This window comes from Thalassophryne amazonica, chromosome 13 (assembly GCF_902500255.1).
Source record: "Thalassophryne amazonica chromosome 13, fThaAma1.1, whole genome shotgun sequence".
Taxonomy (NCBI): Eukaryota; Metazoa; Chordata; class Actinopteri; order Batrachoidiformes; family Batrachoididae; genus Thalassophryne; species Thalassophryne amazonica.
The window spans coordinates 74,453,316-74,478,349 of record NC_047115.1 but is presented as its reverse complement, the minus strand read 5'-3'; the positions used below and the strand labels follow the sequence as shown (position 1 = coordinate 74,478,349).

Below are 25,034 nucleotides of genomic sequence, written 5' to 3'. Positions count from 1 at the left end.
TTGAGAGGTGCTGCAAAGAGGAATGGGTGAAACTGCCCAAAGATAGGTGCACCAAGCTTGCAGCATCATATTCAAGAAGACTTGAGGCTGTAATTACTGCCAAAGGTGCATCAACAAAGTATTGACTAAAGGGTGGGGATACTTGTATGTATGTGATTTTTTTGTTTGTTTGTTTTTTAATAAATTTGCAAAAATTTAAACAAAACTTTCTTTCATGTTGTCATTATGGGGTGTTGTGAGTAGAATTTGGAGGGAAAAAAATAAATTTACTCCAAAAAGTGAAGCGCTGTGAAGACTTTATGTATACTTATTTCATACTTTATGATTTCTGACCAACAACACGATGGTCAGACAGTCATTTTCTCCTTCCTTGCTAAAAGCAATGACATAGTCAAAGCTTGTGGTACGGTGGGCTTCCCATAAATGTGTGTATCACGTGGGCCTTGACTTCCAGGAAATACCAGTATTTCTTACACATTATTTCTTGACAGACTTCAACATGGTTATCATTTATGCAATGTTTTGCTACGATAGGCATGAGATTTAATTTTTTCGATTGGAAATTATTCAGTAATGTGACTGATGGCCAAAAATGTCTCGTCCCATGGCTTTTTGTCGAGATACTTTAACCAGTAGCTAGCAAATATTTTTTTGACAGACATAGTCACATGTGCAAGGATTGCAAGGTGTGCTTGAGACTTTCAAAGTGATATTTACACCGTTTAGTATAATCATTTTGTGAGACTGTGGTCATTTTGTAGCTCAAAGTCATCATATGCCTCTCAGAAATGCAGAGTTTCGGCTCATTGGAAGTGTTACACTTGACTGGGTCACATTTGTTGGCTCACGTGAATAAAGTTATTTTTTCTTCTTAAAATGAGTTATTGTGCTGCACAGATTAGTTTTTAGTATTTCTTATAACTATATTGTTTTATTTAAAACCATGAAATTATACATTCATCCATAAATATAGCTAATATTTCACTTTAGTTGAGCCATTCCATGATAACACCTTGGTGGATTTTGACTCATTTATTTATTTAAGCAGGGACACGGTGATTTATGAGAGTGGAGAAAGGAGCACACAGGTGAACTACATTCTGTGGCGGAAATACAACCTAAACAAATTGAATACTGTGACATGGTTGCAGGGCAGAGAATAGCTAGACTGCATTTGATGGTGGTTTGTAGGATGACTTTTGCAGTGAGTAAGGGAATGAGAACTCAGTAAAGGATCAGATGATGGAAGATGAAGGAGGACGACTGTTGTGTAGAATTCAGGGAGGCAGTAAGCAAGACACTGGATGGAGGTGAAGTGATTTTGGTCAACTGGAAAAGTACTGCAGATTGGTGAGGGAGACAGCTAGGATGGTGCTGTATGTGCAGCCCAGTCTCACGGTTTTTATCTTGCTCCCATCACAAAATGATTCAAATTTTCGTGACAATGTTTTTTTTTTTACTCAATATTACTAACCCTACCCCATCCCTAATCTTAACCATAACCTAACCCTACTCCTTCCCCAGGATTTGCAAATCATTGTATTGTGTTTTTATTTACATTTCACACTACGTCCCAACTTCACTGGAATTGGGGTTGTACTTTCTGCACTTACGTGACTAGTTTCAAATGGCATTCACAAAAAACAAAGCACTGAGTAAGTGAGTAGTCAAGTGTTTCTGACAGCGGTGACGTAGCTTTTAGAGACGTTTGTTTCACTCTGTCTGTTGGCCATCAGGATGCTTCTGATTTTCTAAAATGTACGTCACACTCTACGAAATGCAAGATGTTTTCCAGAAATGCTCGCTCAGTAAGAGAGATAATTAGTAATAAAATACATCAGAGACCACTAATTATTTACGCATGTGCACGGATAGACTTACAACCATGAATACTTTAATGGTGTGTTGCCATCCGGGACATTAAATAATGTGCAACATCTCCTTTAAGAATGAGAGGAACCCCAGTGGAGTGGTGGGGTGTGTGGAATAGAGCTGGTTAAAATAGATGAGTTTAAGTCCTTAAAAACATCTGTCCAAAGTATTGGATAGGTGATCCATGGCAGAGTGGTACAGAAACATGTGATCTCTAAATGAAAGGAAATGTTTACAAGACAGTAGTGAAACCAGTTATGTTGTATGGCAGTGCTAACAAAAAGACAGGAGGCAGAGCTGAAGATGCTGATTTTCTTTGAGAGTGATGAGGACGGACAGGATTAGGAATGAACATATCAGAGGGACAGCTCAGGTGGGACCGTTTGAAGACAAAGTGCTGAGACTCCTTTAGATGGTTTGGACATGTGCACTGGAGGGACCCAGAGTATATAGGGAGAAGGATGCTGAGGATGGAGCCACCAGGCATGAGGAGAAACGGGAGGCTAAAGAAGAGGTTTATGGATGTGGTGAGGGAGGACATGCAGGTGGTTGGTGTGACAGAGCAAGAAGCAGAGGACAGGGTGAGATGGAAACAGATGATCTGCTGTGGCGACCCAGAACAGGAGGAGCCAAAAGAAGAGAAACATATATTAAAAGCAACATATTTATCATTCATTTTGGTGTATTAATAGAAATGGAACATCCACATTCCACTGAGTGACAAAGGATTTCAAGATGAGATCTGTTCCTCAGTGGTGTTTCACATCACATATTTTTTTTAATTCTTTTAATTTAGTCTCAGACAATGTTTTTTGATCTATGTTGGTACCTCTGTACCTTCTCATTTGATAAACTTGCTCTCACTTGTCTCTGCTCTCTACTTTTATCTGCAGGCCAGAATGCCCTGGGTGAATTGTGCACATTGAGTTTATGGTACTGTGGCATCCTTCTAATCTACACCTATTTTTCTGTTAGGAAAGAAAATTGGTGAGGATGCAGTGAAACTGAACCCAACATGTGCTGAAAGTCATCAGTGGTAGGCTTAACTTGTTTCTTTTACTCCCCATCTCATCAGTTAAATCTCTGTTGCAGTCTTTTCTTATAAGTTGTTTCTCTGTCAGAGAAGAGCTAATAATATGGTTTTAAAATATAACGCAATACTAAAATCTCCTCGGCCATATGAGCTTAAAAATGGGAAACAGAATATGTTTGAGTTGGGCCCATTTATGAGTTATGGCCCTTGATTAACAAATTGAGACTGTCAGTTTCATGAGTGGGCGCCTGCATTCTGAAATCAACTCTTCTCACACTTTTAGGAGGTATTTCATGAAACGTGGTGCAACTCCTTATTATAGGTTGGTAATACATTCATGCTGGGCCCATTTTAAAGGGGTGTGGACTGATACTCGGTCTCAAATCCTAATTCTCCGACATGTCCTCAAATAATCTACACTGTATATAGCTTTGTATTTTTCTACATCTCACAAGTAAAGCTGAACTTGCTAAAATATACCCCAAGCCATCACCTGCTATATCTACAGTGGGACATGGTGTAGGTTTGGTAAAATTAAGTTTTTTGATTCTCCTGTAAATAGGCCAAAGGCCACTAGACCACAGATCAGGATTCATCTGATCATAGATTCATAGCCTACTTTGTCAGCTCCCTATACAACCTGGGGTTTCCATCAAGGCATGCGCTATGATTCCTCGTGATGATATTCAGAGTGCCCTCAGAGGTGAAGCACCTCCTTCTGTGGATGTTTTGGGGCTGATTTAAAAAGATCCTCAATAGTGAATGCTAAATTTTCTGGGTAATCCAAAATTTTGTGCGACTAGTTGCACAAATTGCACAATTGCTAGTGGGTGGTAACGTGATGTAGACAGCAGTACGTAAATAAGGATTTTATGAATTGTAATGGCTGTAATCTCAAAATGAAATTGCAGGTATGTGTGTTGTGATTCATTACGTACAAACTCTAGCACAGGGGTGGCCATGTTTGGTCCTCGAGAGCCACATTCCTGGCACTCTTAGTTGTCTCCCTGCCCCAACACACCTGAATCCAATGAAAGGCTCATTAAAAGTCTGCTAACAAGTCTTTCATTGGATTCAGGTGTGTTGGAGCAGGGAGACAACTAAGAGTGTCAGGAATGTGGCTCTCGAGGACCGAACTTGGCCACCCCTGCTCTAGCACATGACAACATGTTCACATACTGCTAAAAAAAACTGGTTTTAGACATTTAGTTGTTGTTCCATCCATGGTTTTTAACCCTTTGGTGTCCAGAGACTCACTGACATGCCCAGATGCTTTTACTATACCTTCAGAAATCCCCATTTTAAGGTAATTGTATATAGTATAATACTCATGTTTATATTGTAGAGAGATTCACTTGGGAGCGACATTCAGGTCCTCGGCCTTTGAGATGCTTGGGAAGAGCCTGTAGGGTCAAGAAGTCACTAAGGCAAAAACTGGATGTCTTTGGTACTCAGTTTCATGAGAGAATCCTTGGGTGTCATTGGAATGACTTTTCAAACAGAGGGTTACTAACAGAGTAGTGGTTGACCAATTAATTTGTTGTCTGATTAAGAAACTGCTGCTGCGTGAAGAGGAGGAGGTGGGGGGAGTATGTCCCTCCAACGTTAATATGTTTAATAATAATGCGACCTGATTTTACTCTAACAACCTGGAAATGGCTGCAAATGACTTAAAATGACAATGAAACAGTTCAATTCCGACCCAAGTGGTTCAGGTGTTGTGTTCAATAAGCTGTGTCATTGTCACTGATGCATGATAAAGCAGCACTGGCATACAATTAAAACTTTGAATACAACCCCAATTACAATGAAGTTGGGACGTTGTATAAAATGTAAATAAAAACAATACAATGATTTGCAAATCCTCTTCAACCTATATTCAGTTGAATACACCACAAAGACAAGATATTTAATGTTCAAACTGCTAAACTTTATTGTTTTTGTGCAAATATTTGCTCATTTTGAAATCGATGCCTGCAACACGTTTCAAAAAAGTGGGGACAGTGGTATGTTTACAACTGTGTTACATCACCTTTCCTTCTAACAACGCTCAATAAGCGTTTGGAAACTAAGGACACTAATTGTTGAAGCTTTGTAGGTAGAATTCTTTCCCATTCTTGCTCGATCTATGACTTCAGTTGTTCAACAGTCCGGGGTCTCTATTGTCGTACTTTGTGCTTCATAATGCGCCACACATTTTCAATGGGCGACAAGTTTGGACTGCAGGCAGGCCAGTCTAGTACCCGCACTCTTTTACAACGAAGCCACGCTGTTGTAACGTGCAGAATGTGGCTTGGCATTGACTTACTGAAGTAAGCAGGGACGTCCCTGAAAAAGACGTTGCTTGGATGGCAGCATGTGTTGCTCCAAAACCTGGATGTACCTTTCAGCATTGATGTTGCCATCACAGATGTGTAAGTTGCCCATGCCATGGGCACTAACATACCCCCATACCATCACAGATGCTAGCTTTTGAACTTTGCGCTGGTAACAGTCTGGATGGTGTTTTTCCTCTGTCCAAGATTTCCAAATTTGAAATTTGAAATGTGGACTCATCAGCCCACAGCACACTTTTCCACTTTGCATCTGTCCATTTCAAATGAGCTCGGGCCCAGAGAAGGCGGCGGCGTTTCTGGATGTTGTTGATGTATGGCTTTCGCTTTGCATGGTAGAGTTTTGACTTGCACTTGTAGATGTAGCGACGAAGTGTGTTGACTGACAATGTTTGTCTGAAGTGTTCCTGAGCTCACGCGGTAAGATCCTTTATACAATGATGTCAGTTTTTAATGCAGTGCTGCCTGAGGTCACAGGCATTCAATGTTGGTTTTCGGCCTTGCCATTTACGTGTAGAAAGTTCTCCAGATTCTCTGAATTTTCTGATTATATTCTGGACTGTAGATGATGGAATCCCTGAATTCCTTGCAATGAACGTTGAGAAACATTGTTCTTAAACCTTTGGACTATGTTTTCACACAGTTGTTCACAAAGTGGTGATCCTCACCCCGTCTTTGCTTGTGAACAGCTGAGCCTTTTGGTGATGCTCCTTTTATACCCAATCCTGACACTCACAATTAGTGTCCTCAGTTCAACAACCCTCACTCTGTCTAAATATATAAAATAAATCTGGACTCATTGTTCGGTTCATCCTTAAAACTGTGCTTAAAATGCACCATTTCATAGTTTTTCACTGAGGAGGCTCCCTGGACCCCACACCCTCTACAGCGTTGCTGCTCACAGTCCAACAGTTTCAATTTTTTTTTTAAGCTCACTATCCTTCCGTCTGGAATAAAGAAAACAGTTAATTTTTATTGCTTCTGTTTGCCAGTGATTTTGTTTTTTATTAGCCTGTTCTCAGTATGAAGTGAAAATCAAACCTTTTTTGACTTTCTGCCCATCTTTTCTTGGCCAGGAAAAAGAAACACAGCTCATATTTAATCTTTTGCATTTTAAAAGATTTCGAATGAAAATGAATGAATGAATGAAAACTGTTTATTTCGAACATTTGATACAACAACAAATACAAGATAGATCAGTGAAAACAACAACAAAAAAGTTCCTACTGTGTACCCAACATGTCCGAAAAGGGGTAGGGTGAAGCATCAGCTTATTTATCCCTACCCCTTCTTCCCCACAACCAGTAATACCCTTTGCCACATATACACATAGATTCCTACACACCTAAACCGATATCAATATATATATATATATATATATATATATATATATATATATATATATATATATATATATATATATATATATATATACATACATACATACATACATACATACATACATATACACATACACATACATATATATATATATATATATATACACAAACATAAATATACACCTACACATACCTACTTACATACAAAATACTATATATTTACAAGCCGAAGCAAAAAACAAAAACACCCTAGCCCTCATTACCCTTCCTCCTCCCTATACCTAGAAAAAAAACATATTTTTGTAGCGCTGTTTGAACTGGTTCATGCTTGGACATTGCTTGAGCCCCAGTCCCAATCTGTTCCACATCCTCACCCCACAGACAGAAATACAGAAACCTTTTAATGTTGTTCGTGCCCACTGATGCTTTAAATTAAATTTCCCCCTCAGACTGCAGTCCCCTGATCTGTCATACAGCGTACGTTCTGTTGATTCTGGTGGTTTTCTTAGCTTTCTCCACCTTCTATAAAAGCTTATGATTTGGCCGTAAAAAAAATATTTCAGTCAGATGATTTTTTTTTTTTTTTGCTTTAATCCCTGCACATAGGTAAACAAGTTTATCTGTGTGTGTGTGCGGCTTCTCTTCCTGCTCACAGAGTTTGACCGTTTGTGACATGGACGTAGCCAGCGAGGCAATGGGTTGGAACACCCCTCCATCCTCCTTTGAGAAGTAAAATCCACTTTTGAAGACATTTTGCCCATAGTATTACTACCTTGATGATTACTAATATTAATAATATTATTACCATAGGTGGGACAAAGTCACTGTCGAGTCATTCTCAAGTCATCAATCTGCATGTCCCAAGTCAAGTCTCAAGTCAGCTTGTAAACAATTGGTGGTCATTATGACTTGACTTGGGACTTGCTGATTCATGACTTGAGAGTGCCTTGATGGTGACTTCATCCCACCTCTGTTAATTACTAATACTCTTACAGTTCTGTGCTAAAGTGGAATTGAGGAACAGTGTAAAATATAATGCAATGCTAAAATACCCTCAGTCATATGAGCATGTACCCTTTAATGGCATCTGCAGAAGGGCGTGCGTGTGCGCATACATGACCTTTTGAAAAGACCGGAAGTTATCTCTGGCCACGTGTGATGCGTGTGCACACTGATGTCCATGAGATGTCTTGTAAATCACTCCAGAGGTGTTATCAGGTTACAAAGACATGTTTTCACATGTTTTGGAAGTGTTTATTTCTTGCTAAGTTTTGAATAATATATGAGAAACATATTAGATTTACACAGAAACGCAGCGGTTTCACAGCAGATTCCGCCATGTTGCATTATCAGCCTCAGAGAGACCAGCCAGTCACGTCACGGTGCCTCTCTACTCTGATTGGCTGTCGCTTAGAGTAGAATTGCGACCCCACGCTCTCCTCCCCCCCCCCACCAAAAAAAATTACTAAATCGGATTTGCATAATTCATGCTGACAGCCATATGAGCATAAAAATAGGAAACTGAATGTGGCCTTTTGACTTGTTAAAATAGTTCAAGGTTAGCCATCTTTAAACTTGTCCAAGGTCTGTGTCCCAAGAATGGTCCCTGCAAACTTGAAGACTCTGGTGGTAATAGGACTGGACTTATGCTGAGCACAGACAGACGGACAGATGGACACAGAGTCTTCACAATACCTGATGGCCGTATTTTGGCCTTAGGTAAAAATCAGTTTACTTAACTTTGGTTGAAAAAAATATAAAACGGAAAGGAGCAGCCTTTATTAAAGGTGTGTTTTTTTTGTTGTTTTTTTTTCTCATGCATAGCAGAGCTGCTCACTTGTCAAGCACGTACAATGTATTGATTTCTAATGTGCTTGTAATATGTTTCTGTGCAAGTGCAATATTTAGGAAAATACAAGTATTGGATTGGGATTCTTATCAGCAGATACTCAAAATTTTACATTTTAATTTTGGATTACAGGGGTTGAAATACATTTTTTACTTTCTTGCACTGGTGCTGGTAACAAAAAAATGCTTGCACCAAAAAAAGTTCCATGCACAACCAAAAGTCAGTCTTATATTTATATTTATTTATATTTATTCCTAGATCAGCATCATGTAGCTTGTGCACTGGAACGGCTTTTGTGATTACAGTTATTTCCAATTGCTAAAACACAGTTTTTTAAACTAGGCTGGTGTTATCAAAATATAGTAAAACTCACATGGAATGGATTCAGGTGGACCAGCAAATTTTTTGTCCCTTATAATCAAAATCCCCTATATGTATAAAACTGACAAAATATGTTATACAGTAGTGAATAAGTTGTGTAATACAGTAGTGTTCAGAATAATAGTAGTGCTATGTGACTAAAAAGATTAATCCAGGTTTTGAGTATATTTCTTATTGTTACATGGGAAACAAGGTACCAGTAGATTCAGTAGATTCTCACAAATCCAACAAGACCAAGCATTCATGATATGCACACGCTTAAGGCTATGAAATTGGGCTATTAGTAAAAGTAGAAACGGGGGTGTTCACAATAATAGTAGTGTGGCATTCAGTCAGTGAGTTTGTCAGTTTTGTGGAACAAACAGGTGTGAATCAGGTGTCCCCTATTTAAGGATGAAGCCAGTACCTGTTGAACATGCTTTTCTCTTTGAAAGCCTGAGGAAAATGGGACGTTCAAGACATTGTTCAGAAGAACAGCGTACTTTGATTAAAAAGTTGATTGGAGAGGGGAAAACTTATACGCAGGTGCAAAAAATTATAGGCTGTTTATCTACAATGATCTCCAATGCTTTAAAAAAAAAATAAACAGAGATGCGTGGAAGAAAATGGAAAACAACCATCAAAATGGATAGAAGAATAACCAGAATGGCAAAGGCTCACTCATTGATCAGCTCCAGGATGATCAAAGACAGTCTAGAGTTACCTGTAAGTGCTGTGACAGTTAGAAGACGCCTATGTGAAGCTAATTTATTTTCAAGAATCCCCCGCAAAGTCCCTCTGTTAAATAAAAGACATGTGCAGAAGAGGTTACAATTTGCCAAAGAACACATCAACTGGCCTAAAGAGAAATGGAGGAATATTTTGTGGACTGATGAGAGTAAAATTGTTCTTTTTGGGTCCAAGGGCCGCAGACAGTTTGTGAGACGACCCCCAAACTCTGAATTCAAGCCACAGTTCACAGTGAAGACAGTGAAGCATGGTGGTGCATGCATCATGATATGGGCATGTTTCTCCTACTATGGTGTTGGGCCTATATATAGCATACCAGGTATCATGGATCAGTTTGGATATGTCAGAATACTTGAAGAGGTCATGTTGCCTTATGATGAAGAGGACATGCCCTTGAAATGGGTGTTTCAACAAGACAATGACCCCAAGCACACTAGCAAATGAGCAAAATCTTGGTTCCAAACCAACAAAATTAATGCCTCGGAGATGTGAAGAAATCATGAAAAACTGTGGTTATACAACTAAATACTAGTTTAGTGATTCACAGGATTGCTAAAAAAGCAGTTTGAACATAATAGTTTTGAGTTTGTAGCATCAACAGCAGATGCTACTATTACTGTGAACACCCCCTTTTCTACTTTTTTTACTAATAGCCCAATTTCATAGCCTTAAGAGTGTGCATATCATTAATGCTTAGTCTTGTGAATTTGTGAGAATCTACTGAATCTACTGGTACCTTGTTTCCCATGTAACAATAAGAAATATACTCAAAACCTGGATTAATCTTTTTAGTCACATTATTCTGAACACTACTGTATGTATGTAATGGATTAGTTACAGTCAGGAGGCGTCGGACAATTTACAGGGAATCTCCAGCTCCAATTAGGCTCATGAATTTCCTTGATTATATGCCTGACCTTGAATAGGGGCCTGCTGCATTTAATGACCTGGTCAAAACTTCATCTGCAAAAAATGAACACCTGCCTTAAATTAGCGTGCATTGAAAAGATTACATTTGGTCGAGTCACTCTTTTTTCTATGTTCGCTGTGGAGTGATACCTTAAAATCCTAAAGCCTAATTTGCTTCTACATCTCTGTTGCATCTGTGGCCATGCAGTGACATCGACCTGCATGTGACCCTTTTAAAGTTCTCTGTCATGTTGGTGGGGGTCTTAATGCAATTTACCACAGGAACAGTGGCTCGTCCTAGATCGATTCCTCCCTCATCAAGCTCCACTTCTTTATCCATCAGCCTCCAAACCAATATTAAGGTATGTGCAGTTTCCCTACATGAATTGCAGGGCATTTGAGCGTTTTTGTAGTTTTTAGAGTCCGTGTTGTAAAGTTGGTCATATTCTTCTGTTTGATCCATGATCGAAATTTTAAAAAGCTTTAAAAAATATGACAGGAGAGGAAGGAATGAAACTGGAAAAGTGACCAATCACAGTCTTTGCAGTCTCCATCATTGAAGTAGGTGAGAGTCACTCTACGGAGAGGGTTCGCAGCCACGTAGAGGGCTCTGACCTAAAGTGGTTGTCTTTTTGCCACTCCCAGGGATATCTGGGTGAAACTTAACACCATATTACAGAGCAAGCGGCAAGCAGCATTTTGTTAATAATCGTCTGCCTTGAATTAGATTCGATTAGATAGATTTATTGGTCCCCATACGGAAATTTGTCTTCACCGACTGTACAATACATTGTACATTAGGGCTGCCACAACTAGTCAACTAGTCACGATTACATCGACTATTGAAACCGTCGACAATTAATTTAGTAGTCGACGAGTCGTCTATTTTATTTAAGTCTTTGTTTTCTCTCCATTCATAGTTTTAGGCAGCAAGCCGTCCTGCCGTCATTTGGACGTTCAAATTTGGATAAGACGGCCGATTAAAACAGTGGCCGTCTTGTTCAAAGCCGTTTAAAATGTGCAGTTGACTGAAGGAGCTGTCGGTGTGTGTGTGTGTGTGTGTGTGTGTGTGTGTGCGTGCGTGCGTGCGTGCGTGCGTGCGTGCGTGCGTGTGTGTGGGTGTGTGTGCGCGCGCGGAGTCAACTTATTGTAGACTGCGAGGGAGGGAGGAAGATTCCAGAATGGAGGCACGAGACGTTACATTCTGCTGAGAACCATCAGTGTACGTGAGACAGCGAGTGCGGAGCAGAGAGAGAGAGGATTTTAACCTGAGTGAACATTTAAAAAAAAAACAAAAAAAACATGGAGCTGCCTTTACTTCTCTCTGCACTTTCTCTACTCGTGCAGTTCTGATTGCACCGTCCTGTTCACACCATGTGCGCATCGTATACTGAATTTATGAGATCATGAGATGAAATAAACAGTTAAATATCCTTAAAAATGAGAATAAATAAATGAACGGAGCATACACGGGTTAAAAAAAACCCTGCTGTGGAGAAGCTGCAGAGATGTTCAGACGCACAGATCACAAAAAGCAGGCGGGAACTCTGAACTTTAACAGCTGTTATTTTCCAAAGGTATTTATTTGTTCAGTCTTAAGCTTAATGTAGTGTTCAAGCACAAAACATGACTGATGAGACTTTTAAAAATGACTTCATCACACTAAAATGAACTGGAGTCGGAATAAAAAATACAAGCTGCTGATTTTTGTTATTTTTCAAAGTTGTTATAAGCTGCAGCTATATGTTTTATTAATTTCAAAGTGAGTTACCTGTTGGGAAGGTGTCGTAGCACGGACCCACAACAGGGGACGCAAAAGAACGGACAATGAATAAGCCAAAAAGTAACAATTTAATGTTGTGACAACACACAACTAAACACACAAAATTTGTAAAGTCAATTAACACCAGGTGACGTGTGGGCAGGCTCGAAGATAGAAGACCCCCGACGAGAGAGGAGCTGCGTCCCACACGGCTTCCACCACCAACGGTCTGAAGAACACCGGAGCCGCCAAGTCCCGAGTCCCCAGGTGGCCTCTGTCTTCGGCTGTCGACCCTGGTACTGCTGGCAGAAAGCAAAGACAAGATGAATGAGTGTGAATCCGCACACTCAGTAATCCACAGTCTGCACTCAGTTAGGAGGGAGCACCTCCACCTCCAATCACACACTCGTGCAGCTCCTGTTTAAACCACTTATCTGGTTTGGGGTGTGAGGCGAAGGCGTCGCTGTCACACCAAACGCCAATCCCACAGATAAGGACAAACACCACAGGATAACGGCTGCAAAAGAAGTTCAGATTATCACTCAACGATATGAGTCAGCAGAGAAAATTACCTCTTCGGTAGTTGATTTCTCGGCGAGGAGGTGGAGTTGCAGTCCGGCCTTTATGGTGATGGTGATGATGAGGAATGAGTGACAGCTGGAGCTGAGGATGAGTAACAGCTGTCACTTCTTCTGGGTCTGGCGCCCTCTCGTGCTTGGAGCCCGCACTCCAAGCAGGGCGCCCTCTGGTGGTGGTGGGCCAGCAGTACCTCCTCTTCAGCGGCCCACATAACATTACCTCTTATTTTATTCTGATTTATTTATACAAAAAATTATGGGGAGTCAAATCAGCCTGCATTGTTCTGTTCAGTTTATATCAGAGTTTTCCTGCACGTCTGTGTATTTTTTATTTCTTCATAAGAGTTTGGTGTTTGCATTTGCTCCACAAAGTTTTAAAACACAATAAAATGTTCACACTTTTCTTTATAGTAGTTCTGTAATTTTAGAAATGCAACAGAAACAACCATAAATCAGAAAAGGTTGGGACTATATGTAAAATGAAGATAAAATAAAAATGTTGCACTCAGTTTGTCCACTCACAGAAGCCAAACGTTCTTCCAGAGTTGTGTCTTGGTGGCTTCCCTCACTTGTCTCCTTCCAGAATGGACATTTACTTTTTGAGAACTGCCTACCTGACACAGATTTACTATAAAGTACCACACTGTTTGTATTTCTGAATGATTGATGTAAATGAAGTCTAAGAAATAGTCATTGATTTGAAAATGTTCATGTTTTCATCCCCTGATGTTTCATGGAAAATTCTGCAGGCCTTAATTTAGGAAATTATGTATGATCCGACTAGTCGACTAATCGCAAAAATAATCGTTGACTAGTCGACTATCAAAATAGTCGTTTGTGGCAGCCCTATTGTACATAAGACAGACAGTAAACACAATAGCACATCACAGGACAGACAGCAACAATATCACAGTAGCACAGCACAAGATAGACAGCACGGACATCTACAGTAGCATCTACAGTTATGGCCTGCCTCATTTAGGCACCCGGTCTGAGCATGGTTTGAAAAAATAAACGCCTGGGCTTTTAATCAAGGAACTACAGTGCCCACTTTTCTTGAATCGACTAGTGTCAGTGCTGAACTTTATTTTGTACCTCTGTTACTGGGCACACCCAGATTGCTCTGTCCAATACACGTGAGGGGTTTTTCATGGAAATCCATTGCGATGGGATGGAACGTTTTGTCCGATGTGAGTGAAAATCTGTAACACAAAATATAGTATATACAGTGTTTATTACATGGAAAGCCACACAAAAACACTGGGACCTTTGCTTTTGTCCAGTGAGGGCGAGTATCAAAGTTCAAAGTTCTTTATGAATTGTCTCCCTTAGGAGAAATTTGGCATGGTACATCCAGTATCCATTCATACGGTTTCGGCGAGTTTTACTGTACTTAACACAGTTGACAAAACCGCATACTCAAACTACAAAATACCTCATATAGCCTGCAAAATAAAGCACTGCAATCAAAACTGCATATAGCATTACCAAAATCAAACTTTTGCACCAAATGGCACACACTTCGTTTATATTACCAGACCAACTGCACACTGTTCAATTAATCAGTCAGTCAATGTCCTTTATTTAACCAAGTAAAAACTCATTGAGGCTACTTTTATTCAAGAGTGACCTGGCCAAGAGGGCAGCACAAAACAGATTACAACAACCACAAAAAACACAAGTAAAATACAATCTCAGCTTCACACACTGCAGACAAACGAGTGGGATTACACAGTGGACTCACAAGATCCAGAGAGCCGCACGCTGGGCGGCCATCAACATGCTGAAATGACCAGATCATTTCCAAAAGCGCCTTCGTGTTGAAGTCTCACAGGACATGTTGTGACATGCCCACCTCTTCCACAATTTCTCGGATAGTCACACGATTGAAAAGCCACCGAAAGCCGTCTGAATCTTCCGAATGGTGGAAGCGGTGGGCATGTCACAACATGTCCTGTGAGAATTCAACATGAAGACGCTTTTGCTCCGCCATCAGCTTCGTGCCGAAGCCATTGGCATGAATTTTGCTGCAACTCTTTTCATGGCCAAATTGGAATGTGCCGAAAAAGTGCTGATGTCCACCTCTTCCGCAATTTCTCGGATAGTCACACGACGGTCCCGCATCACTACAGCATTCACTTTGGAAATGATCTGGTCATTTCAGCATGTTGATGGCCGCCCGGAGCGCGGCTCGCTCTCCACCGTTGTGCGGACGTCTTTAAACCAGTTGTACCGCTCCTTAATCTGTGTGATGCCCATAGGATCGTCACCGAAAGCCGTCTGAATAATCCGAATGGTTTCCACCTGGCTGTCGCCCAGTTTCTGGCAAAATTTGATGCGGTGCTGCTCTAGTCGTTCCGTCCTTTTCCTTGGAAGGAAAAAACGCAGAGAGACTACACCAGTCCTCACACAAAGGCTGCTTACAAGCAAATGACGCAATCGACAGGTGTGAAAAAATTCACGCATGTGCACGAAGGTTCAAGGTTGGCTCATGCAAGCACACGTGATTCAAATCCGTCAGGTTTTTGAAAAAATAAAAAGGTCAGATACTTTTCTAACAGACCTCATATAAACCTGACTGTGAGTGCTTGTGTGCGTGTGTATTCACTATGCCCAGCCATAGTAATGGTGACTAGGGGCACCAATGGAGAGGTCACTGGGGCCCTTAGGTTGAAAGCATACATGTGCGAACACACACACACACACACGGTCAGCTTTATATATTCATGACGTGCTCCGCTATGCACAGCCACAGTAATTAAGCAACTGACACCAAACTTGCTGTGGTGACAAGGGGTACCAATGGAGAGGTCACTGGGGCCTTTAGGTTGAAAGCGTCCATGTGTCAGCGTGTGCCGCGTGCAAGTTAAGGCGCGTGTTTTTTCAATTAAAATTTACCTACTGTGTACGGCATGCCATAGCATTGCAGTGATATGGCATGCTATCACCTTTTATCATCATTTGCTTGAGTCTCATGAATGTCACAAATTGCTCTATGAAAATTAATGATGACAACATACACACAACGCAATGCAACTTACAACACCTTAACTAAAGTGACATGAAATATACTTTGACACGGCTAAAATTCTTCTCTATTGCAGAGTCTTCAGCTAGTGTGTGTGTGTGTGTATATATATATATATATTAGGGGTGTCGGAAACAATCGATTCATGTCTTATTACGATTCTGAATTGATCCAAAATGTCCAAGAATTGATTTTTAAAAAGCATTTTTTTTTTTTTACATTTTCTTGCTTACTCGCTGCGTGTACTGTTTGTCAGGCAACGGCTTCCGTACTATAGCATCCCCCCGAGGGGAGGGTCTGGCATGCTTCAAACATTCGTGAGCTGCAGCTTAGCATGGCGGACAAAGAGCGAATTCAGCCAGCACCATCTTTGCTGAAGGCAAATTATTTGCTGCGTAAGAAGGAGCTTGACATGACTTATGCAGTGTGCAAAATCTGCAAAATGAAAGTCAAGTAATTCGGAAACACTTCAAATCCGCAAGCCCATATGCTACGCCATCACCCGGAGCTAAAAGCAGCAGTATCTGCCAACTACTGACCAGCGCTTCGCTAAACTGCCAGCCAACTCCGAATGAGCAAAGCAGATAAGTAAATTTACATCTAGAATCACTTGATTAACCTTGTAAAGCTGCATTTTCTTAAACATAAACATTTTTTAATTAATATAACTATTTCTGAGAGCTCTTTGAATCGAAAATTGATTCTGAATTGAATTGTCACCCCAAGAATCTGAATCGAATTGAATCGTGAGTTGTTGTACGATTCACATCCCTAATATATATATATATATATATATATATATATATATATATATATATATATTAGGGACTAGGTGGGAAGTTATTCCAGGACTTCTTGCTGTGAGGCAACAGTGCTAACCACTAAGCCAATGTGGTGCCCACTGGTGCACATTTGCAGCTGGATAGACTGACTCAGATAGGTGATGTGAGTGGGACTCTAACCCAGATTTACAAGTTGCTTGCATGTGGTTGCTTTGATTCATTTTCTTCATCTGCATCTTATTTGATGCTGATGGATATTTTACTTTTTTTTTTAAACAGTGTCTATTAACCAAGATAGATTATATCACATCAATTTTTGGAATATTCTTACACATTTTCTTTGTCTGGATCTTATTTGATGCTGATGGATATTTGACTTTTTTTTTTTTTTTTTTACAGTGGCTATTAACCAAGATAGATTATATCGCATCAATTTTTGGAATATTTTTGCACATTTTCTTTGTCTGGATCGTATTTGATGCTGATAGATAGTTTACTTTTTTTTACAGTGGCTATTAACCAAGATAGATTATAAAGTATCAATTTTTGTAATATTCTTACACATTTTCTTTGTCTGGATCTTATTTGATGCTGATGGATATTTTACATTTTTCACAGTGGCTATTAACCAAGATAGATTATATGGCATCAATTTTTGGAATATTCTTACACATTTTCTTCGTCTGCATCTTGTTTGATGCTGATGGATATTTTACTTTTTTTACAGTGGCTATTAACCAAGATAGATTATATCGCATCGATTTTTGTAATATTCTTACATATTGGTGGCTACATTTGCATGATATCATAAAGTTTCATGTTTGTATCCCAGACACTTGACTCGTGCCCTGTCCGTTACTTGGCAAACATCGATGCAATGATCCATCTTTGTACAGGCTCTCAGCGAAATGTATGGCATGATCAAGGGATGCACAGAAATTCTGCGGATGAGAAAAAGTTTTTGGGTGAATGTATTTGTGGTCACCATATTTATAAACACATTCCAATAACTTTTGTTATTATAGCTACTTGAAATCAAGGAGTACTTTTGTGCTCACACTGGGCCATATGTATCAACGTTGCGCACTTGTGGCGTAAATTTACGGTGTAAATTTGAAGTACACCAAAGTTGCCGTGACATGTATCAAGCAGTGCGCACCTGCCCATTTCCGGTGTACGTTTGACGTGACCTTGATAAATGCGGCGGGTGAAAACAATCGTAATTATGATAAACACGCCCATAAATATTCAGACTCCGCTTCAGACACACCCTCATTTTACAACATGGAAGCCAGGTAGACGGCAAAGAAAAAGAACTCCACCAATCACCACGCGTGCCAATAGAGCGTCAAAAGCGGCCGTCGTATTAATTGTTTTGTAGTATAATCAAAAAAGTGTTACAGTGGTCCCTTGTTTATCGCGGGAGTTACGTTCTAAAAATAGCCCGCAATAAGCGAAGTCCGCGAAGTAGTCAGCATTATTTTTTACAATTATTATAGATGTTTTAAAGCTGTAAAAACCCTGTAAAACCACTTTATACACTTTCTCAATCAGGCATGAACATTTTCTCACTTTTCTCTCGTGTGTAAACACTCTCAAAGTTCAAACCTTAGTAGAAAAATAAGACCAACCTGTTTTCAGGCCCAAACATTTGTTTGAGAAATAAAAATAGAACGTTTTCCTATAAATAATTATGATGGCTTTTAGAACTAATGAATTTAATTTTAACGATCAACGTACGAGGTTGGACACATAAGAAATTATTAATAGTGACTGACCAGTATTTCACAGATCGCGCCTCTTCGTCCTGGCGCCGCGCCTTTTTCCACTCACACCTGGCTGCAGGTGTCTGTTTCCGAGTGACAAACACAGTTATGAGTAGTTGTTGGCGCTCTTTTTTCTTCTGGGCGAGAAGATTCTTATAAACAGACACGCAGAACACAGAACACTGTAAAAAAAAAAAAAAAAGGCATGCAAAATTGGACTAAAAACTCCGCGAAACGATGAGGCCGCGAAAGGTGAACCGCGTTATAGCGAGGGACCACTGTATTCTCTTTTCACATGTCAATAATTCTTGACATGTGGATATTTGCTCGCTCAATTAATAAGACACGCCTAATTTTTCAGATTTCGTTATTCTTAAAATGTATTTCTTTATTTATTTTATTGTGACAAACGAACGGAGACGACACAACCTGATTGCAGCACGGGCGAAGGGAATGACAACACTACAGTTGTAATGATCAATTTCATTGTCTAAAACGATCACACCACATAAAGTTAAGCTCAGCGCTGCTCTGGCTCCAGGCTCGACGTCTGGAGAAAAAGGCGAGCAGCGCTTTCTTTGCGGTCAGCGCTGTGGCCACGGATCGTGCTCTAGACCAACAATCCCGCAAAAGCGGGATTTGTATTAATTATTATGTAGTATAATCAGGAAAGTGTTATTTATGTAACATATGCATTGATCTGTATAATGGTACTGTTTATCATGTTGATAATTTTCATTTTTATGTGGATTCCAGCGCTGGTTCATTTTGGTGTATAATTTACACCACCTCTCGACCTGGTGTATATTTTCAGCGCACTGTACGCCAACGACCACATTGATAAATGCCAAGTAGCGCAGCCCCATATACGCTCAAATATAGCCGTACGCACGTTGATACATGAGGCCCATTGTACTTTTCTCATGGAAAATGGACCCATAATGCCTGCATAGATCAGCAGTCCTCTTTGCTCTGTTTAACTAATGGCCTACACAAATGCCGTAGCACTTCAGATTTCAAGTGAAATAGAAGGCCGTGTTGGTTTAATTAATTAAGAGGAACAGGTTTAAGAATGCTTAATTCTAATCCTATATCCACTAATGGAATTTGTAAGGTTCTTAATCCCATCAGAAATGTTGTCTAATTTGAATGGACAGGGCAAAGTAGTTAAAAACCACATTTGCACAAGGGAGTAGTGTAACAACTGGGAGCTTGTGTCTGAGGCAACTGTTAACTTAGCCTACTGATGTCATGAAAAAAGTTGTCACCTGCTTTCCTGCTTATAATTTGCAAATGTTATTAGCCTCAATGGCCGTCATTTTCTTCTCTACACCTGAAACTCTGAAACTAGTTATTGGGAGTGCTTTATTTAGCCTCTATGAATAAATAGCTTCTTTTTTTTTAACCCTTCCACTATTGTATGCCCCATTTTAGGACCACTGATTTTTTTTTTTCTTTTTATCTGACTGCAGACATATTTTGAACATAAAAGATCCACAAATGATGTATAACTTAAATTTTTATTAGCTTTGGAAAAGCTGTGAAGATACATGACATATGCCAAATGAGTTAAAGACATGCAGTGTAGATGTAATGGGTTGTTGATGAAAATTTTGGCAGAGTTGATGAAGCCATTTAAGAAGTACAGGGGTTGGGTGATATATGGCTGCCTCAGATTACATCACATGATCAATGAGGTGGGCTTCATAGATAATTGGCAAAGTTTCTGGGGAAAACCTGGTCTTGTTAGGAGAGACGGCATCCATCCCACTCTGGATGGAGCAGCTCTCATTTCTAGAAATCTGGCCAATTTTATTAAATCCTCCAAACTGTGACTATCCAGGGTTGGGACCAGGAAGCAGAGTTGTAGTCTTACACACCTCTCTGCAGCTTCTCTCCCCCTGCCATCCCCTCATTACCCCATCCCCGTAGAGACGGTGCCTGCTCCCAGACCACCAATAACCAGCAAAAATTTATTTAAGCATAAAAATTCAAAAAGAAAAATAATATAGCACCTTCAACTGCACCACAGACTAAAAGTTAAATGTGGTCTATTAAACATTAGATCTCTCTCTTCTAAGTCCCTGTTAGTAAATGATATAATAATTGATCAACAGGGTTTAGAATTCATCATAGTACAGAAACAGCATTAGTGAAGGTTACAAATGATCTTCTTATGGCCTCAGACAGTGGACTCATCTCTGTGCTTGTTCTGTTAGACCTCAGTGCTGCTTTTGATACTGTTGACCATAAAATTTTATTACAGAGATTAGAGCATGCCGTAGGTATTAAAGGCACTGCGCTGCGGTGGTTTGAATCATATTTATCTAATAGATTACAATTTGTTCATGTAAATGGGGAATTTTCTTCACATACTAAGGTTAATTATGGAGTTCCACAAGGTTCTGTGCTAGGACCAATTTTATTCACTTTATACATGCTTCCCTTAGGCAGTATTATTAGACAGCAGTGCTTAAATTTTCATTGTTACGCAGATGATACCCAGCTTTATCTATCCATGAAGCCAGAGGACACACACCAATTAGCTAAACTGCAGGATTGTCTTACAGACATAAAGACATGGATGACCTCTAATTTCCTGCTTTTAAACTCAGATAAAACTGAAGTTATTGTACTTGGCCCCACAAATCTTAGAAACATGGTGTCTAACCAGATCCTTATTCTGGATGGCATTACCTTGACCTCTAGTAATACTGTGAGAAATCTTGGAGTCATTTTTGATCAGGATATGTCATTCAATGCGCATATTAAACAAATATGTAGGACTGCTTTTTTGCATTTGTGCAATATCTCTAAAATTAGAAAGGTCTTGTTTCAGAGTGATGCTGAAAAACTAATTCATGCATTTATTTCCTCTAGGCTGGACTATTGTAATTCATTATTATCAGGTTGTCCTAAAAGTTCCCTGAAAAGCCTTCAGTTAATTCAAAATGCTGCAGCTAGAGTACTGACAGGGACTAGAAGGAGAGAGCATATTTCACCCATATTGGCTTCTCTTCATTGGCTTCCTGTTAATTCTAGAATAGAATTTAAAATTCTTCTTCTTACTTATAAGGTTTTGAATAATCAGGTCCCATCTTATCTTAGGGACCTCATAGTACCATATCACCCCAATAGAGCGCTTCGCTCTCAGACTGCAGGCTTACTTGTAGTTCCTAGGGTTTGTAAGAGTAGAATGGGAGGCAGAGCCTTCAGCTTTCAGGCTCCTCTCCTCTGGAACCAGCTCCCAATTCAGATCAGGGAGACAGACACCCTCTCTACTTTTAAGATTAGGCTTAAAACTTTCCTTTTTGCTAAAGCTTATAGTTAGGGCTGGATCAGATGACCCTGAACCATCCCTTAGTTATGCTGCTATAGACTTAGACTGCTGGGGGATTCCCATGATGCACTGAATGTTTATTTCGCTTTTTGCTCTGTATGCACCACTCTGCATTTAATCATTAGTGATTGATCTCTGCTGTCTTCCACAGCATGTCTTTTTCCTGGTTCTCTCCCTCAGCCCCAACCAGTCCCAGCAGAAGACTGCCCCTCCCTGAGCCTGGTTCTGCTGGAGGTTTCTTCCTGTTTAAAGGGAGTTTGTTTTCCTTCCCACTGTCGCCAAGTGCTTGCTCACAGGGGGTCGTTTTGACCGTTGGGGTTTTTCCGTAATTATTGCATGGCTTTGCCTTACAATATAAAGCGCCTTGGGGCAACTGTTTGTTGTGATTTGGCGCTATATAAATAAAATTGATTTGATTTGATTTGATGATAATTTCACTTGATGCAAATGCTGCGGCACACACACATCTTACATTATCCATGAGGAGAACATTTCTTCAGCTTGCTTGAGCAAAAATGATGACAATAATCCCCCCCAAAAAAAAAACCCAAAACAAATGACAACACCCTCTGCCAGTATTTACAGTCTTTCTCAAACAGTTCATTTTCTGGCTAATATCATATGGTCACTGCTTTTGTTTTCTTTCTTTTGCATTATATTGACCAACGATCATGATAATGATAAACTCCACGCAGGTGGGATGTTAACCTGTTCACCTGTGGAATGTTCCAAACAGGTGTTCTTTGAACATTCGTCAATTTCTCCAGTCTTTTGTTGTCCCGTCCCAGCTTTTTGAAATGTGTTGCAGGCATCCATTTCAAAATGAGCAAATATTTGCACAAAAACAAAAAAGTCTATCAGTTTGAACATTAAATACCTTGTCTTTGTTGTGTATTCCATTGAATATAGGTTGAAGAGGATTTGCAAATCATTGTATTCTGTTTTTATTTACATTTTACACAACCTCCCAACTTCATTGGAATTGGGGTTGTACACTACCAGGTTTGAGCACTTGTTTGAGCGCATCCTGTTTAGGCCCCTTTTGTTTGGCTCATATGGCTCCTTTTTTATTCCCTTAACAGCCATTTTATATTTAATTTTCAGATGGTAACTGAAGAATCACTTGAGTAATTAGTCAGAAATTTCTGTGGTAGGTCTTTGGTAGACAGAGGAAGACACCCATTGAACACTCACCAAGGTGACGGCTGACATCCATTTTGAATTTCATATTCCATTCATTAATTCAAAAACACCATGACTCATCACCACTTTTTATGATGATGTTGATGTTCATGCTAAGTATCTACACATGCCTATTGATTTTGGTCATGCTCTGATATTTTCTTTGATTTTCAAACATTCTGCGTTCACGAAAATATTCAGCATCTCTTTTTAAATTTTCTTCTGTCAGTTGCACAGTTCAAAACTGTAAAATGTTTTGTGGATTGGCACCATTCCAACACATAGGCCTTTTTAACTGTTCCAGTTCAGACATCTCACACCTTCAACTAAAGGTTTGGCTGAGAGGGACTGCTTGTGATACTGAGGCTATTTTTCCTTCTTTTATCAACTGAATTAATTAATAACGGTTAGATTTTGAATGCTTCACAGGGACTCCATAGTGAATTTTACACAGGTAAGATTTTTGACCATCACAGGCCCAGGCTGTATCAAAATTGCTTCTGCTAACTTGAAAGAAGACTCCACAAATTGACAATATAACACAGGTGCGTTAGGTGGCAGCACATAACTTTAAGTAACACATTAAAAATTAATTCATGCAACTGTTTGATGACTTGCCAGGCCAAACAAATAGGAATTTACTGGCCTGAAAGGGTTCTCCTCACAAGTAAAAAAAAAACAATTATGAAAGAATAACAACAAATAAAAAGAATCCGTTTTGTCTGTGCATTGACCTTAAGTGATAAATCAGTGTGATGTGTGAGATGTAGTCATCTCTTCACAGGAGCTTTCACATACTTTTCCACTGTGTCATGCACCCAGGCTTTGTTCTATTCTCAGGAGGTGTGGGTGAGTATTTCTTTGAAGTTGGATATATTAAGTCAGGGAGCACTACTGAATATTGAAATGAATGTCAGCAGTCTGTCCACAGTTAACCCATAAAATGTTAAATCCCTGAGTATGTCAGAATAGACGCCGCTGCCTCTTTCCTCTCATGTTTCAGCGAAAAGTGCTGCAGTAATGTGCTGCTGTTATGTCTGAGCTTTCTAGTAATGCTCTTGCGAAATGCAAACCCTTGCAGTTCACCGTGCGATACACTGAGCTTTGTGAGTGTATAAATGTGTGAGTGAGCATACTTACAGCCACATGCATGCTTTGGATTACACAAGGTTCTTCTGTGCTTTTGTGTAGTCTCAGCGGGCTGGCAGTGGGTTGACGTGGTTGAATTTGTGTATTACAGGCTGTGTTTATGAGCTTGTTTTCAGTGATCTATCTGTGTGAATTCAGACCATGTAAATCAATGACCATAGGGCCTCTCTGTTGATACAGAGACCTTGGGGATTAGCCTGAGAACCTGCGGCAGTGCAGATCAGCATATGGGCATGGTTAGCTTTGAACTTGCCAGAGACAAGTTTAAATTTTCAATATATGGCTGTACTGCAGCAGCCATGATTACTGTCACCATTTCAGTAGCTGTGGAAACTGGGTACAGTCTTCACATCTTGCTGTTGGTGTCACTGTAATGTGGGCCATCGTTGGTGACACCTGGCATGCACCCACAAATCTGATGTCTGCCAGAAAACACTGTCTTTCTGACGGGGACTAATCTTCTCACTTCAGTCACTGGGTTGACCTTGCATTTCTCAAGGTCCTTCTTTTGTTTCTGTGTTAGTTTTTACTTAGTGTCCCACCTCATCCTCTGTGTCTTTGAAAGAGGCCTTTGATTTTAAAGGCTGAAATCACTGTACTGTTTCGGTCAAGCAGCTGACACGTTGGCCCTTTTGTATTTGCCCAGCCCAGTGAGGGATTTTTGGAATCCACTATAAAAACACAACCTCACCTTGTGTAATTAAATGTTATGTCTTCCTCTCATCTTCCCTGTCATGTTGTGCCTCCTCCCACATTTCCTCCTTTCCTTGATATTTTCCTTTTTTGCTTGAGGCTGTCAAGAGAGATAGTATTTCATGTTGGAGAAGAGCAGAGGGTAAACATCAGTAGCAGTAAACATCACCCTGAGGCTAGACACACCTCTTCACCTTCACATCCCATCTCCTGTAAATGCTTCACACAATGAAAATGAAAATGTTGCAAAAGAATAGACACATAACATTCCCTTCCCTGTATTGCGTCAAACAACTAATCTTTATTTT

At 39.9% G+C, this 25,034-nt stretch overlaps 1 protein-coding gene across 2 annotated transcripts in view; it reads left to right on the top strand.

Annotated features, from left to right (window-relative positions):
- The window catches only part of LOC117523519 (regulator of microtubule dynamics protein 2), a 143,139-nt gene that overhangs the window by 67,587 nt on the left and 50,518 nt on the right, over positions 1–25,034 (top strand). For both annotated transcript variants that reach the window (XM_034185075.1, XM_034185074.1), the window contains exon 5: positions 2,848–2,908. In XM_034185075.1, coding sequence (XP_034040966.1) covers positions 2,848–2,908 — 61 coding nt within the window. The remainder of the gene's footprint in view (positions 1–2,847; positions 2,909–25,034) is intronic.